At 33.8% G+C, this 15926-nt stretch overlaps 1 protein-coding gene across 29 annotated transcripts in view; it reads left to right on the top strand.

Moving 5' to 3' along the window:
* Window positions 1-15926, top strand: part of CAMK2D (calcium/calmodulin dependent protein kinase II delta) — a 302138-nt gene that overhangs the window by 93609 nt on the left and 192603 nt on the right. For all 29 annotated transcript variants that reach the window (XM_077882403.1, XM_077882406.1, XM_077882408.1 and 26 more), the window contains one exon: window positions 5119-5178. Coding sequence is in view for 17 of the 29 variants with exons in the window: in XM_077882424.1 (XP_077738550.1) it covers window positions 5119-5178 (60 nt within the window). In the remaining 12 variants the exon portion in view is untranslated. The remainder of the gene's footprint in view (window positions 1-5118; window positions 5179-15926) is intronic.

Genomic DNA, 15926 nt, shown 5'->3' with positions numbered 1-15926 from the left:
TTCACATACATACTCATTCTGAGATAGTAACGGTTAGGAGCTCAACATATAGATTTTATAAGACCTAGTTCAATCTGTAAGAATAGGCTATATAAAATTCTGTAATTATGTTCATCTTTATAGCTAAACCTCTATGTCACATATTGTCAATAAAGATCTTTTGTCATCTTGTTTAATTATATAGGTATCAGATGATGTATATATTAAACATATTATACATAATATATATATAACATGATATAGCATATATTTGCATACCCCGGTCTCCACAACAAAATTATAATTTCTGTAAGCATATGTTTTGCATATGTCACTTGGCAGTAGTTAAGATGGTGTTAGACACAGTTTCAAATCAGCTTTAATTTTTTATGTTTATTTGCATATTTCTAAATGAGAATATTCTAGAAGTAGCTTGTGTTAAGGATGACAACCTGTTAAAGAGCTAGGGAGTTTGAAGGATTTACATTTATTTGAGACACTTGTAGTTTTAGATAATGGTAAAGCCAGAGAACATGTCTTCATATTTGGTAATCCAGATATAACAGATAACACTGTTAGATCCAATCCAATGCTGAGCTGATTTTTTTTTTAAGATTTTATTTATTTATTCATGAGAGACACACAGAGAGGAGAAAGAGAGGGGCAGAGACACAGGCAGAGGGAGAAGCAGGTTCCATGCCGGGAGCCTGATGTGGGACTCTATCCTGGGTCTCCAGGGTCAGGCCCTGGGCTGAAGGTGGCTCTAAACCACTGAGCCACCTGGGCTGCCCTGAGCTGATTCTTTAAAACACTATTTCTGGGATCCCTGGGTGGTGCAGCAGTTTGGCGCCTGCCTTTGGCCCAGGGCGCGATCCTGAAGACCCGGGATCGAATCCCACGTCGGGCTCCCAGTGCATGAAGCCTGCTTCTCCCTCTGCCTGTGTCTCTGCCTCTCTCTCTCTCTCTCTGTGACTATCATAAATAAATAAAAATTTATAAAAAAATAAAAAATAAAAAAATAAAACACTATTTCTGTTTGAGTAGCTAACAACACTATATACCCACATTCAGTATAGAGATTACTTAAAACGCAAAATATGTTTAAAATATTTTTTCAAAATTGCAAGAAAAATAGAATACAAAGCAGGTTTTTTGTTTTGTTTTATTTTTTTAGAATATACCAGTGGTTCTCAAAAATGTGGCCTGTAGACCTAGGAGTCCCTGAATCTACAAGGTCAAAACTGTTTTCATAATAAATCTAAGACATATGCTTTGTGTGTGTGTGTGTGTGTGTGTGTGTGTGTGTGTGTGTGTGTGTGTTGATGTTTGTACCTATGATACAAAAGAAATAGTGGATATTTCATTCCTGGGACCTTTGCATGAATCAAGGCAGTGGCATCAGACCATACTATTAGTCTGTAATTTTTGCACTTATAGACTAAATAAAAAACTTCACTAAGGATTGACCTTAATGAACCAATTAAAATTATTACTGTAGTTAAATCTTGACCTTTGATCACCTGTCTTTGCAACATTCTGCATGATTAAATGAGAAGAATGCAGAAAGCACTTTTGCTCTATACCTAGGTACAGTGGTTGTCTCAAGGAAAAGTACTTTGTGATTGATTGAGTTGGAAGCTTAACTAGATACTCTTTCATGGAACACCATTTTTACTTGGAATTACAACTGAAAAACTAGCTATGATTATTCAGACTTAGGTTACTGAGAGACATTTTCTCAAAAATGAGCAAAGTGAGCCTGTTGCTTAAAGGAAAACAACTGACAGCATTTATTGCCAACAACATAGTTCAGGGTTCAAACAATAATTAGAATTTGGAAAATTTGTATTTGCCCATGAGAAACATGATAAATTCCCAAATTTAAAGATTGTTCTGATGATAATAGTGGTGTATGGTTTTTATGTATGTAATGAAATGTGTCCATGTTTAGAAGAACTACATAACATACTAACCAATATTTTCCAAATGGTTCAACATATTATAAAGTTATGCCTAGGTGTAAAAGAAGCATATGAAAGAGCAATGAATTTTAATGTAGCAGAGTAAAATTTTATTATATTAAAAAAGAACATTTATTATATTAATGTTGAAAATTAATTTGATTTAAACATTAAAGTTCATGACTTCATTGATATGGTTCATAAAATACATTAATAAAGTTTCAGATTTCACATGGCAACTAACCTTTAAGAAGCTATCACTTGTTGAATTTTGGGATGATATTAAAGAACAATAACCACAATTATCTGAAAAGGCTGTGACAGTGCTCTTTCTTTTTCCAACTACATATCCTTGTGAGGTCAGATTTGGTTGATCTACTTCAACCAAAACAACATATTACAGTAGATAGAATATAGAAGCAAACATGAGAATACAGCTGTATTCTAATTAAGGCAAACATCAAAGAGATTTGCCAAAGATATAAAACCGTGCTACTCTTTTTAAATTTTTTTTTCACTTCAAAATCATTTTTTGAGTACAGTTGAAACGATGTTATAGTAGTTTCAGGTGTACAACATAACGATAAGATGAATACTACATTATTTTTATTGCAAGTATAGCTACTATCTGTCCTTATACATTCTTATTTACAATCATTGACTTTAAGTGATCGTATATTTCATGAAATATATGTTACTCTGCTAGCGTTAGAAAATCAACATTTTTCTACTATCATAAAGACTGGTTCAGGCAGGAATCATCACTGAATGCAAAATTTACAGGGAAATTTTGATGAAGAGCAGGATGTTTTCCTGGTAATAAGGTCTCACCACATACTTTTATTAGTTACAAAGGAAACAAAAAGTAATATTTAGCAGAGAAATTCAACAGCTCCTTGACCTGGTGCTCAAAGTTATCATTTTTGAGAAGCAGTTGGACAATATATACCTCCATATGTGACAGCCAGAGGAGGATAATGTTCTAGCTGAGAATGCATAGTCTAAATCAAACCATAATTGGCAGTTGACAATACCAAAATGAAAATAATTCTTTTTGAAGATAGAAATGATGATATACTTCAGAACTGTCAGGTCATAAAAGACAAAAACTGTGGAAATATTCCAGAGTAAAGGAACTAAAGAGAGATGATAACTCAGTGCCATATCTGAACCTCGGCCAGATCCTGCACTGGAGGGAAAAAAATCCTATAAAGGGCATAATTGAGTTAAATGGAGAAAATTAGAGTATGGATGGTAAAGTATTGTTTCAGTGTGGCATTTGCTGAAGTTGATCACTATGCAGTGATTGTAAGAGAGTATTTTAGTTCTTAGGTAATATATACTGAAATTTTAGAGGTAAAAAGGGCCTTCATGTTTGTAACTTACCTTCAAATAGTTCAGAAAAAAGTTAGATATAAATATAAACATGTATATTTATATATTTGTGTGTTGATTAAATACGTGTATATGGGGCACTAGCATGGCTCAGTGGTTGAATATCAGCCTTGGCTCATGATCCCAGGGTCCTGGGATCGAGTCCCACATCGGGCTCCTCACAGGGAGCCTACTTCTCCCTCTGCCTGTGTCTCTGCCTCTCTTTCTCTGTGTTTCTCATGAATGAATAAAATAAAATCTTAACAAATGTGTATATACATATACAGACATGTATATATACATAGAGCATGGATATGTATATATAATTGATTTTTAAAAAAATATTTATGTATTTATTCATGAGATAAAGAGAGGCAGAGACACAGGCAGAGGGAGAAGCAGGCTCCATGGAGGGAGCCTGATGTGGGACTCGATCCTGGGACTCCAGGATCATGCCCTGAGCTGAAGGCAGGCGCTAAACCGCTGAGCCACCCAGGGGTCCCCATAAATGATTTTTTAAGGGGTAAAATATTAATAATAGATGTATCTGGGTAATCTGGTATATGTGTTTTTAGTACTGTTCTTCAAATTTTCTGTAAGTTTTAGTTATTTCCAAATAAAAAGTTTAAAAATTAAATGCAACGGTTATGTTAATATAATGGGTTCATTATTGTTTTTAAATGAATTAATATATGTTTAACATTTTTCTTAGTTTGTTTCTCATAGAGGAAGCATGATTAGATCTAATCAATATGAACAAAACTTTTTGGGATCCTCGATAATTTTTTAAAGAATAACAAGGGGTTGTAAGACCACAGAGTTTGAGGACCATTGGTATAGACTGTGTGTAAGTAGTTAGATATGTGTTCCCTCTTTCTTTTAAGGCTATTTTATAACTCTAGTTAATGAGAGCTGATTTAGTAGACACCATTAATCTTTAATGCCTTTATGCCTTAGTTTTTATATTTTAAAATATGGATATAGTAATGCCTATTCCCAGAGGATTACTGTCAGTTTTAAGTCAGATAGCTATATAAGGCTTTCAACTAATGACCACTTTGTAGTGCTGTCCTGATTGGCAGCATGTGTTTCTTCTCTCTTCTTGCCTCTTTTTGACACTTATTTTGTGCTTTGGCCAGTGATTTTGGTTATAAATATGTGCATATGAACCACCACAAAGAAACCAGAGGAGAGTATCAGTTCTTAAAAGGCAAGTTTACAGTGGCCATGCCTCTTCAAAGAAATGAGTAGGGAAATGTAGAAGGGTGAAAGTGAGCAAGCAATGTGGGATTTTTAGAAGTCTCGGATATAAGAAAGAACATCATAAACTTAGGGAGTTGGACCAACAATTGTATGAAAAGTGGTTGATAGAAAATATGACGGGACAGGAAATATTTCTTCATTAGGGGCAAACTGTAACCCTACTTAGCAGTGTTTCTATGGCATTCCAAATTCCGGATAGGCATCCTCTGCTTAAATGTGTATGTGTATTTGGGTTATTTAAGTTGTTGTAATAATATATACTTAAGGTAAAGAAAGAATACTATTGTTTTGTGACATTTTTCACTGTTTTCTCCAGCCCTGTCAAAATTCAGCTGTATTCTGTATCTCTGTCAAGCATCAAGCTAAGGAAAAAAGGAAAATTTGGTTGCTAAGCTATATTATGTTCACCTAATTGCAAATTATCACTTTTTAAAAAGAGATCAAAGGATATGTAAATGTAAAGGCTTTATATCATTTTAATATGTCATTTATTATCTTTAAATCTTTTTTGCTAAGACTTGTGATTTATATTTTTAAACAGATCATCAGAAACTGGAAAGAGAAGCTAGAATCTGCCGTCTTTTGAAGCACCCCAATATTGGTAAGGAAATCTTTTCAAAGTATGTTTTTTTTTCAATTTAAATTCAGTTAGCTTTACATGTAGTATACATCTTTGGTTTCATATGTAGTTTTCAATAATTCATTTTGAATGTTAAAGTTTATGTTATGTGTTTTTTAACCACAATAAAAATGTTATTTTAGTAATCTAGACATTGCTTCTCTTCCAAAAGCTAGTACAGTTATTTTAGAATATTATCTCCCATGAATTATAAATAGCATGATAATGTTCAAAATAAAAAAATGATGAATATAAGAAAAACAGAAGAAACAAAGGAAAGAAAAAGAACAAAAACAAAACAAGAAGAGCCAAGAACATGATTCTGTGACAATAGTTTTGATTATTTTAGATAAATATTGCTTTCCCAGCCCTGTTTTATTGTCAGCCAAATTATTTATGATGTGGAAGTTGTGAAAGAAGGAAGGATAATGCAGTAGAATTGCAAAATCATTCACTAAGAAGGTTTATAGTTCTTCTATTTTTATGAATGGTGAGACCATTCAGTTTCTATTCCTGACTTGAAGTTTCTAGTCAGTTTCTATTCCTGACTTGAAGTTTCTAGTATCCTGCATACTTCTTAGGTTCTTAAACCAATGAACGGATACCACCAAGTAAATCTGAAGTATTAACAAACTAGCAGCTGTCTAATATCCTTCTGGTTGGAGAGAAAACCAAACAACTCTGAAATGTAAATCTACCTCTTTATAAATGTTTTTACCCTGATGACAGTCTTTGGCATTTCTTAGTTGGCTGTTGTATTTTTTTTTTTTTTTTTTTTTTTGCTAGGGCTGCCATAACAACATATAACAGATTAGATGGCTTTAACAGAGAAATTTACTATCTCACAATTCTGTAAGCAAGAAATCTGAGATTAAGGTGTTAAATGTTAACAGGGTTTGTTTCTTCTGAGACCTCTATCCTTATGTTGTAGATAGGTGTCTTCCCCCTGTGTCTTCAACTGGTCTTGTCTCTGTTGTAATTTTTTCTTCTTTTAAGAGCACCATCATATTGAATTAGGGTCCTGATGACCTCATTTTAACTTAAATGTCCTTTCAAAGACTTTATCTTCAAATACAGTAACTTTATGAGGCCCTGGGGTTGAGACACAAATTTTGGAGAGACACAATTCAGTGCATAATATTGGCCAATGAGAAATTACACAGTATGACCTACTATAGTTCAAAGAGCACTATTCTTACTCAGGTTTAAGATAAAATGAAATTTTTGTTTGGTTCACTTATTATTCTTCTGAAGAAGAGTTGTTATTTGTTTTGTTTTTAATCAAGATCTTTCTGTGAAACTCAGTTTTTGTAGATATTGAAACTAACTGTCCTCATTTCCTCTAGGACACCAAAGTCAGACATTCTAAAGACACTCAAACTAAAACAAGAACAATTTTCATTTTGAAACTCCATGCAGAATAACCTTAGTAACAAAGGGGAAGTTGTACAGTGGGGAAAGTTCTAAAGTTTTCTGACCTAGAAAGCACCATTAACACACTCTTGACACTACATAAATTTTTTTTCAGTAGTCCATAGCATCAAGTTCCATGGCTCCTTGGTCTCCTCACTTGAAGTTTTATTCATCTTTCAAGATTTCAGAAGTACCAAAGCAATGATAGAAATTCCAGGTTCTTGAATTCTGAGATCCAGAGAAACAGAATCAGCCACTCATTAAAGTCAATAGACAGATTTTATTCAATATTATTTCATTAGGGGAAAGAGCTGAGCTCAGTTCCAAATATAGCAAAGACAACCAGGGATTTATAGCCAAAGAACAGAATGAAGGGGTCAGTGAATTGAAAATTGCTGAGAGGAGGTATCACACGTAGGGGAATTGTTACTGAACTTATTAAACTACCAATGAAATTCTTATTAAAGGAAGGCCAAAGCTTAGACATCAAGAGTTAGGGATGAAGAACTTGATCAGGTGTTGTGGGTGATCACATATCAAAGATGGAAGGATGGCTTGGTAGGATTCTTTGCTAAGACTAGTATAGGCAGATTGAGTATAGAGTCCAATACAAGGTCTGGTTAAAAAGAAGACTGAAAGGAGCCTGACTAATTTTAGTCAAGGGGACAGTCTTTGTTGCTACATTAGGCTTGTCAGGCAAGATATGCAGGGGTCACATTTAAATTGATCTCTAAAAGATAAGAATCCATCATGAAAAAGTTCAGGGAGAAAGAGTTACAGTCAGAGTAAGCTTTCCCTGTTAGGGGAAGAGTCAGAAGATCAGTGTGTAGCCTACCATGAGAGAGAAAGAGAGAGACTGACCTGAGATGGGTAAGAGGGATAGGTAGATGCCTGACCATGGAGGGCCTTGGAAATCAGGTTATAGTGTTTAGGACTTATTCTAAGTACAATGGAAGCCAATAGAAGGATCATAAGCAAGAGTGTCGTCATCTGATTTGTTGTGCCTACCGTGTATAAAATGGATTATAGTTACATGAGCACAATCAGAGATAATAGTACTCCATTAGTTCATTAGAGTCCAGTGTTTATATATATTGCCCTTGGCTCCCATCTTTTTGGCAAAAATGCAAATAGATTTAGGTTGACCTCTTTCCTGTGTGCTTTGGTAGTTCACAAAAAGTACCATGCATCTTTTGCTCAACAAACTGCCATGCAGGCAGCTTCCTAAGTAGCTCCATCTTTGCTCTGTCTTCAGAGTATGTAGCCAAACAATCTTGTTTGAGTCCCAAACTGGAAAGATTACCACTAACCTTATTTGAAAGTGTTGAAGCAATTTGGAGAGAACGTCTTGCCTCAAGCTTTTGTAAATTAGCTTGTTTTTAAATTGTTCATCCTTTATTTTAATAAAATGGGCTTATTTTCTCTTGAGGTCTAAACAGGTCTATGGTAAATCAAATAGTGTAAGCTATATGTTAGCATATCTACCAAGTGAAGGGAAAATACCTTGGAGGTAGCAAAATGAAATACTTGAGGTAATAGCCAAATTGTTCTCAAAATTATTTTCTATTTCCATTGTTTTTGTACTTGACCTTTGATAAGCATTATTACTGGGGAACTTATTGAAACCTGTGGCAAAGTCCAAATAACTCAAAGTAGTAAGGGGAAGCTAAATCAGGCAGCACACTCACTCACTGCAAGTAGGTGAATCTGAGAACAATGGGCCAGCAAGGGGAAAGGGAAAGCTATCAGGAACTTAGACCTGACTCCTCTGGGTTCCCAAGTGAGAAGGTACCCACTTAGTCTTTATTTGTAAGGAAATCAATATTTGATAGAACTTTTCAGTTGGCGGGATGATACATTTTGAGGCTGGGCTATACCCATTCTCTAAAGACCTGAATCTACACTTTGTGTAGACTTTAGAAAGAGCGAGATGGTTTTCTGAAAGTGTAAGGGAACATTTTTATTTGTAGAAGATCAATACCTCCTTTGTAAGGTAAGCCTTTAGTGATACGGCTCAATGAATCCCAGTAGCTAGAGAGCCAAAGAAAGGGCTATGTGGCCTTTAAAAATAAAAAAAATAAAAAAATAAAAACTAAAGAAAAAGAATCTAGTCTGTACCAGTGCCCTGGGACCTGTAGTACAATGAGTAACTGTTCTGAGACCACATCATATCTTAATGATTATCATTTCCTATCAGTTTTCTCAGCCACTGCCCCAAAATACATAAACATATCCACTCCTACATTGTATAAGCTGTAATAGAAAATTAAAGACACAGTATTAATGGAAAAGTCTATAGACTCCGTGAACCCCACTTTATTCCGCCTCTGACACGGAGTCTGTTCAATGAACTGCTGAAGCATATCCCATTTGCTCATTAATGTCTAGTTGCTCTCTTTGTAAAGCAGAGAAAATATTTACCATTTTATTTCCTTCTGAGAATTATTAGGGAGAACTAGATAGTGCTTCTTTTTGGTGAGGAGTTAATAAACTTTGGACGTTACTTAATGTAAATAAACACACAAATGTGTGTATATATATATATATGAATAATACATGTTTCTGAAATGTTTTTCCACTGTTGAGTATATATCTCTCAGGAAAAAGCTACCAGACATTATTAAACAATCAGTTAGGTAGTATATTGTATAAGTAATGCCCCATAATAATTTACTCAACTGTTTGCTTACACATATATTACATAATCAGAAAATCATAATATTGCAATAACCAAGATCTTACAGTTATCTAGTACAAACTTATTTTTTAATAATTGAGGAAACTAAAATTTTCTGTATCTGTATGACTTCTCCAAAGTCACAATTCTTTAGTGATGTTGTCAAGCCTAAATTCTTGATATTTCTGTAAAGAGGTACCGATGTTTGAGGGAACCTGACTCGCAGCAACAAGATTGAAAAGGTAATCATATTCCCTTTCAAGGAGAATTTTGAAGTTGTTTTTGCTTCAACTCAACCCTCCCCCATATATGGGAAAAAAATATTTAAATTAGAAACTTCTAATACTAATACAAGAAAACTTTGTAAGTTTTGGAGAGCATAAGTAATACCTCTCTACTCTGGTATGGAACCACGTATTTCATAAAGATACAGTGAACAGGTTTTTAATTTGACATCTATAATATGTAAAATTACATATGCTGAGAAGTAGAGAATAGAAAATATATAAAGACTTTACATTCTATAGAAGCAGATTTTCCATGCCCATGAGTGATAATTTATTGCATCTAGGATTTAAACATTTTCCTTTTCCTAATATATAAAACTGGAAGAGCCTTTAGGAATTATCTAAATCCAGCCTAGATTCTGCAGATGGGAGTTTGGAGATTTCAGTAGGGAGGTAATGGCCAAGGTCACACGCAGATCTCAAAAGGGATTAAAAATGCACAACCTGTTTATTACTTCACCTTGCATGTAGTGTTTTTCATTTTCACTAACCTTAGGAGGCATGGTGTCATACTCTAAAACTAGTATTTTAACCTCAATCTCAGATCTCCCTCTTCTTTGCAAATAATCCTCAAGTTAAACATCATACCTCTAATTTTCACAAGACAAAATTAAGTCATTTTTGTTCGTGTTTTGCTTTTAACAATATTTTACCTTTGTGTTCTACTCTGCATGTAGTCCTCTTCCAGGTTCCTAGAATGTATAAGAAACTGCTCTAATCACATTGTATGTACAAGCTTACATTTAATAAATATGTATCTTAAATATTCCCAGTAGTTGGTTATCAAATGAATAAATTGCCTTTTATGTCTATTGCTATAATATTTCAGTTTTAAATCCTTTGGAAGAGACAGGGAAAAGGAGAACAGTGTTAATACAGAGTAAATGTTAATTGGTGTGCTGAGAAAACAAAGTTAATGATTTTATGAATGACACTCAAGTCTTTTTCAATGTGATGAGAAATTAAACAACATTGAAAGAAAATGATAAAGTTTTTATGACCTCCCTCGTTATTGGCAGTTATGCCTAATATTCATAACAGTCTATAATTATACAAGAATAAGTAATTTTTATGGCTAAACAGCTTGCTCTACTGACTTTTCAACAGATAAAAGGTAATTTAACACAATTAAGTACTGAAAAAGCAAGGTACTCTTGTTTTATGTTCACCTTTTATTTGATTAAATCTCACCTCTTTATCTTGATTATTTGGTGTGAAGGCTAAATTACGTCTCAGAATATGTTACTGTCTGCAGAAGAATACTCTCTCTTAACAAATGAGAAACAGCACAGAAATAATGTTTTCCTGTCAAATAATTATTTTCAGTATTTCTCATTATCTATTGCTGGTTTTTCTTTTGTTCATCTAATAATGGTATCAGTGATGTACCCTTTGTAATTCTTAGTTGAAAGCTAAATTCGTCATTATCTTAAGTAAACAAACTATGTAGTAGAAAGATGAAATATAGTTATAAAATTAATTGATATGACATTTTAAACTCTTTTAATTGTGAGTTTGGCTATGAGGCCATTTTTTTATTTCTTTGTAAATTATATTTTCTGTATATAAATTAAATGGAAATTTCCCTGAGTTATATTAGAATAGTTGGATTTTAAATGAAACTGTAGAGGAAAAAAAATGGCTCTTCTGTTACAAATAAAGGACAATTTGTGATTTGGATTTATTAGATAATGTACTTTGATTTATCAGTCATAATGCTTACTCAAATATATCCTCTGTTTTGTTCTACTAAACCTTTTTTATTTTCATCTTGTCTCGTCTTCATTATGTTCAACTCATAATTGAATTTTGGAAGTTTATAATAGTTCCTTGGACTCAGTATTGTGCCCTAAACTGAAACTTCAAAAGAAAAAATAATTCCAAACATTACTAGGACATTTTCTTTCTTTATTTGCTTGTTTTACTGGGGCTTCAATTATACAGAATGCCCTCTCCACTCCCTTGCCTCACCCTGGGTAAGAACAGCTCATGTAACCTGGAAATGATGAAAAGAGTTGAGGAACCTTTTAATCCTTCAAAAATCATTGCTATTTTACCTTCTTCTGATAGTTTTGACCACAAAAATAAACTTAGATACAATAAGCTATCGTGTTGAGATTTGAAGATGCGCTGAATAAAAGAAAAAAAATTGGGTTGAAATTTCAATGAACTTTGTCACTACAATTAGGAGACTGATGCACTGCGTACTGTGCTAATGAGCAAGGCACCTTGTCACTACAATGAAAAGCAGAGCTGTTAACTATGTTATCAGACACTAATCTAAATGCTTTCCATGCATCCAGTCTTTTAACCTTCAAAACAAATAAGTGCCATGCTTGTCTCTATTTTACAGACAAGGAATATAAAGCCCAAACAGGTTATACAGTCAACCAAGGTCAGACAGCTAGAAGGTAATAGACATTCCAGCCTTCACATTCTGGTATCATAATCCATACTCTTCAATACCACACTGTGTTGCCTGTAGTTGTGTAACTCTGAATTAGTCACATTGTTGCTTAATAAATAATCTTCAAATTTTACAAAGATTAGTTAAAATAACAGCAGACTGAGATTCTTTCCTAGAGATATTATGTAATTTTACTATTTATTTCCAGCCCTTACTCTAGAGGTGAAATATCAGCAAAAGATTATTGAAACACTTATGGCAAATACTGATATTATAGAACTAATTAGATTTTAATGACAATTTTGTTATAATTTAATAATTTTTAGTGTCTTGGTGAAAAAGCTTTTAGGTGGTCAGATCTGACCCTGAATTACTTACGTGCTATGCAAGACTATCTTTTACTCCCTTCTTCTTCTTGATAAGGAAAACAAATATTTTTCAGAACACAATAAGGGTTAAGGAAATAAACCAACAACAGTAATTGATGTGTAACACTGACAAATTTTTAAAAACTATTCTTTAAATTGTAGAAAAAGAATTGGGATATGACACATGAGATTATGGATTCTAAGATCAGATAAGCCCTTGGAGTTGTGTGTGTATGTATGTGTGTGTGTGCGTGGGGTGTTTTAAGTAATCATTGCTTATACTTTATTTTTTTTACTTATAACTTATTTTAATAGAGTATACATAGGAATACTACTTTAGAGTTTTGAGATAACTTTTGAGAGTATAATTTAGAGTCCAACTATAGCATTTATTTCTAGCATTTTGTAATGTAAACTGTGGTTTAGTTTGACAGAAAAGTTTCCACTTTAGGGAAGGTAGCTCTATATTCCTATTATTTATAAATTTGAAAGTAAGAATTTATTTTCTTTTAAAATGTTCCGTAGTTAGAAGTGTTTGTTCTTTATATTTGGTTTGTATCTGCTTCACAAAAACTACCCTAGATCTAATGAGCTTGTTGTAAAGTAGTGATTATGACAGGTTATTGTTTGATATGTTCAGTTTGTTGATTATTTAGTTTACAAAGCTAATGGTGTATGTGGAAGGAAAGGAAATAGGTACATACAGTTATATATGACTTGAATTCTCTTATTCTTTCACATTTTGTACTTCTGTAGTAATTTATAATATATTTCCTATGAAGTGACAGAAATTATGTGGTAAGATTTTGTTCACACTATGAAGTTTAGTAGTTTTTATAGTTTATTCTTCAAAGTTTGCTTTCAATTTTTAGTCATAAGTTTATTCTGTAAGTAGTTCAACAAAAGACTTAGAATAAGAAAATTTTCTGTAGACTATAATGTTAATCACCAAAGAAGATGACAATAATTTTTATGAGTCCGTTATTTTGAGATATAGGATAGCTTGTCTTTCATGTGTTCTGTTCAGAAAATTAATTGACTTAGAATATTGGAAACTTAAATTGTGTAAACAGTTCCCCCATAAGGATATCCTGAATTATAATTTCCTTAGGTAGCAGTGATTTCTACACATATAGATGAATTTACATTGGATATGTTTTTAAAAACTACATAACTATGCTTTTTAATTGTTAATCTATATTTCCTAAGCAGACCTCTCACTTTCAAATTGAAGTGGTGAAGCATACTGTAATATTTTAATTAGCTCTGAAAATATTTTTGAAAAGATTTTATTTATTGGAAAGAGAGAGAAAGAGAGCAAGGGTGCATGAGTGGTGGGGAAGAGGAAAGAGAGAGAGAAAAGCCAGCTCCCCCCATGAGCAGGGAGCCCATCCCAGAACGCTGGGATCATGACCTGAGCTGAAGGCAAATGCTTAACTGACTGAGCTACCCAGGCACCCCTATTCTGAAAATATTCCTTAAAAGCTTTTAAAAATTTAATAAAATTTCTTGCTACCTATTTTTTCTTCTAATTTCATAAAACAATCATTAGATAAGCCTTTTTTTAAAAGATGTTATTTATTTGATGGAGAAAGAGAGAGCAAGCAAGCTTAAAAGCAGGGAGAGCATCAGAGGGAAAGGGAGAAACAGGCTCCCCACTGAGCAGGGGCCCAATGCAGGACTGGATCCCAAGACCCTGGGATCATGACCTGAGCCAAAGGCAGATGCTTAACCAACTGAGCCACCCAGGTGCCCGGAGTCTTTTTTTTTTTTTTTTTTTAAATCCACACTTGATTTCAGAATTAAAAAATAATGCCAGGGTAAAAGTAAAATGAAAAAAAAGAGGAGCAAAATAAAAGTATATATAATCTGCAAGTTGTCTTCTATTTCCTATGATTAGTATTAAGCATTAATTTGAATACTGCTAACTTAGTTGCAGTTAAAATACTGAAAGATGACTATAATGATGAATGAACCATAGTCCTTGACCACAAGTTCACTGTTTTGGAGGGCAGATAGTTATGTGTACAACTAAAATATAATGTGGTTACATACTTAATGATGCTATTACTAAGGTGCCATGAGAGCACTAAGTAATAAACTAATAATTTTAACTGAAATGCATTATATAATGAAAAAAGTTTTTGCCATAAATGAGCAGGTATTTTATACTCAATAGCAGGGTAGAAAGACAAAACAATAAAAGGAAAAGATCAGTTGTGAAAGTTCATGTTACTCCTGAAAAATGATAGAGTCGACAAAACCAAAGGACAACTGACAGAATGGGAGAAGATATTTGCAAATGTCTTATCAGATAAAGGGCTAGTATCCAGAATCTATAAAGAACTTATCAAATTCAACACCCAAAGAACAAATAATCCGATCAAGAAATAGGCAGAAGACATGAACAGACATTTCTCCTAAGAAGACATACGCATGGTCGACAGACACGTGAAAATATACTCCATATCACTTTGTATCAGGGAAATACAAATCAAAACCACAATGAGATACCACCTCACACCAGTCAGAATGGCTAAAATTAACAAGTGAGGAAACAGCAGATGTTGATGAGGATGCAGAGAAAGGGGAACCCTCTTACACTGTTGGCAGGAATGCAAGCTGCTGCAGCCACTCTGGAAAATAGTATGGAGGTTCCTCAAAAAGTTGAAAATAGGGCAGCCCTGGTGGCTTAGCGGTTTAGTGCCATCTTCAGCTCAGGGCGTGATCCTGGAGACCCGGGATCGAGTCCCGCATTAGGCTCCCTGCATGGAGCCTGCTTCTCCCTGTGCCTGCCTGTCTGTCTGTCTGTCTCTCTGTGTGTGTCTCAAGTAAATAAAAAATCTTTAAAAAGTTGAAAATAGAGCTACCTTATGACTGAGCAATTGCACTACTAGGGATTTACCCCAAAGAAACAAATGTAGTGATCTGAAGGGGCACCTGCACTCCAATGTTTATAACAGAAGAATAAAGATGGGGTGTGTATGTGTGTGTGTGTGTGTGTGTGTGTGTATACATATATACATACATAGACACACAATGGAATACTACTTAGCCATCAAAAAATGAAATCTTGTCATTTGTAATGATGTGGATGGAATTGGTATTATGCTAAACAAAATAGTCAGAAAGACAATTACCATGTTATCACTCATATGTGAAATTTAGGACACAAAACAGGGTCATAGGGGAAGGGAGGGAAAAAATAAAACAAGATGAAATCAGAGATGGAGACAAACTGTAGAAGACTCTTAATCACAGGAAACAAACTGAGGGTTGCTGGAGGAGAGGGATGTGGGAGGGATGGGGTAACTAGATGGTGGACTTTAAGGGAGGGCATGTGATGCAATGAGCACTGGGTGTTATATAAGACTGATGAGTCACTGACTGCTACCTCTGAAACAAATAATATGTTATATGTTAATTAATTTAAATAAAAAGAATAATAGAAAACCTGGAATGACTGGAGTATATTGGTGTGTTGGCCATAAAGCTTGATTAGGAATGATAACAGAGCGTCAACTTTTCTATGCCAAAGTTTTTGATCTCTAAATCTTTAGAAATGAAGAATTATTAAA

This window comes from Canis aureus, chromosome 33 (assembly GCF_053574225.1).
Source record: "Canis aureus isolate CA01 chromosome 33, VMU_Caureus_v.1.0, whole genome shotgun sequence".
Taxonomy (NCBI): Eukaryota; Metazoa; Chordata; class Mammalia; order Carnivora; family Canidae; genus Canis; species Canis aureus.
Note: the sequence above shows the minus strand (reverse complement) of the source record. Positions and strands in the feature narration are given on the sequence as shown.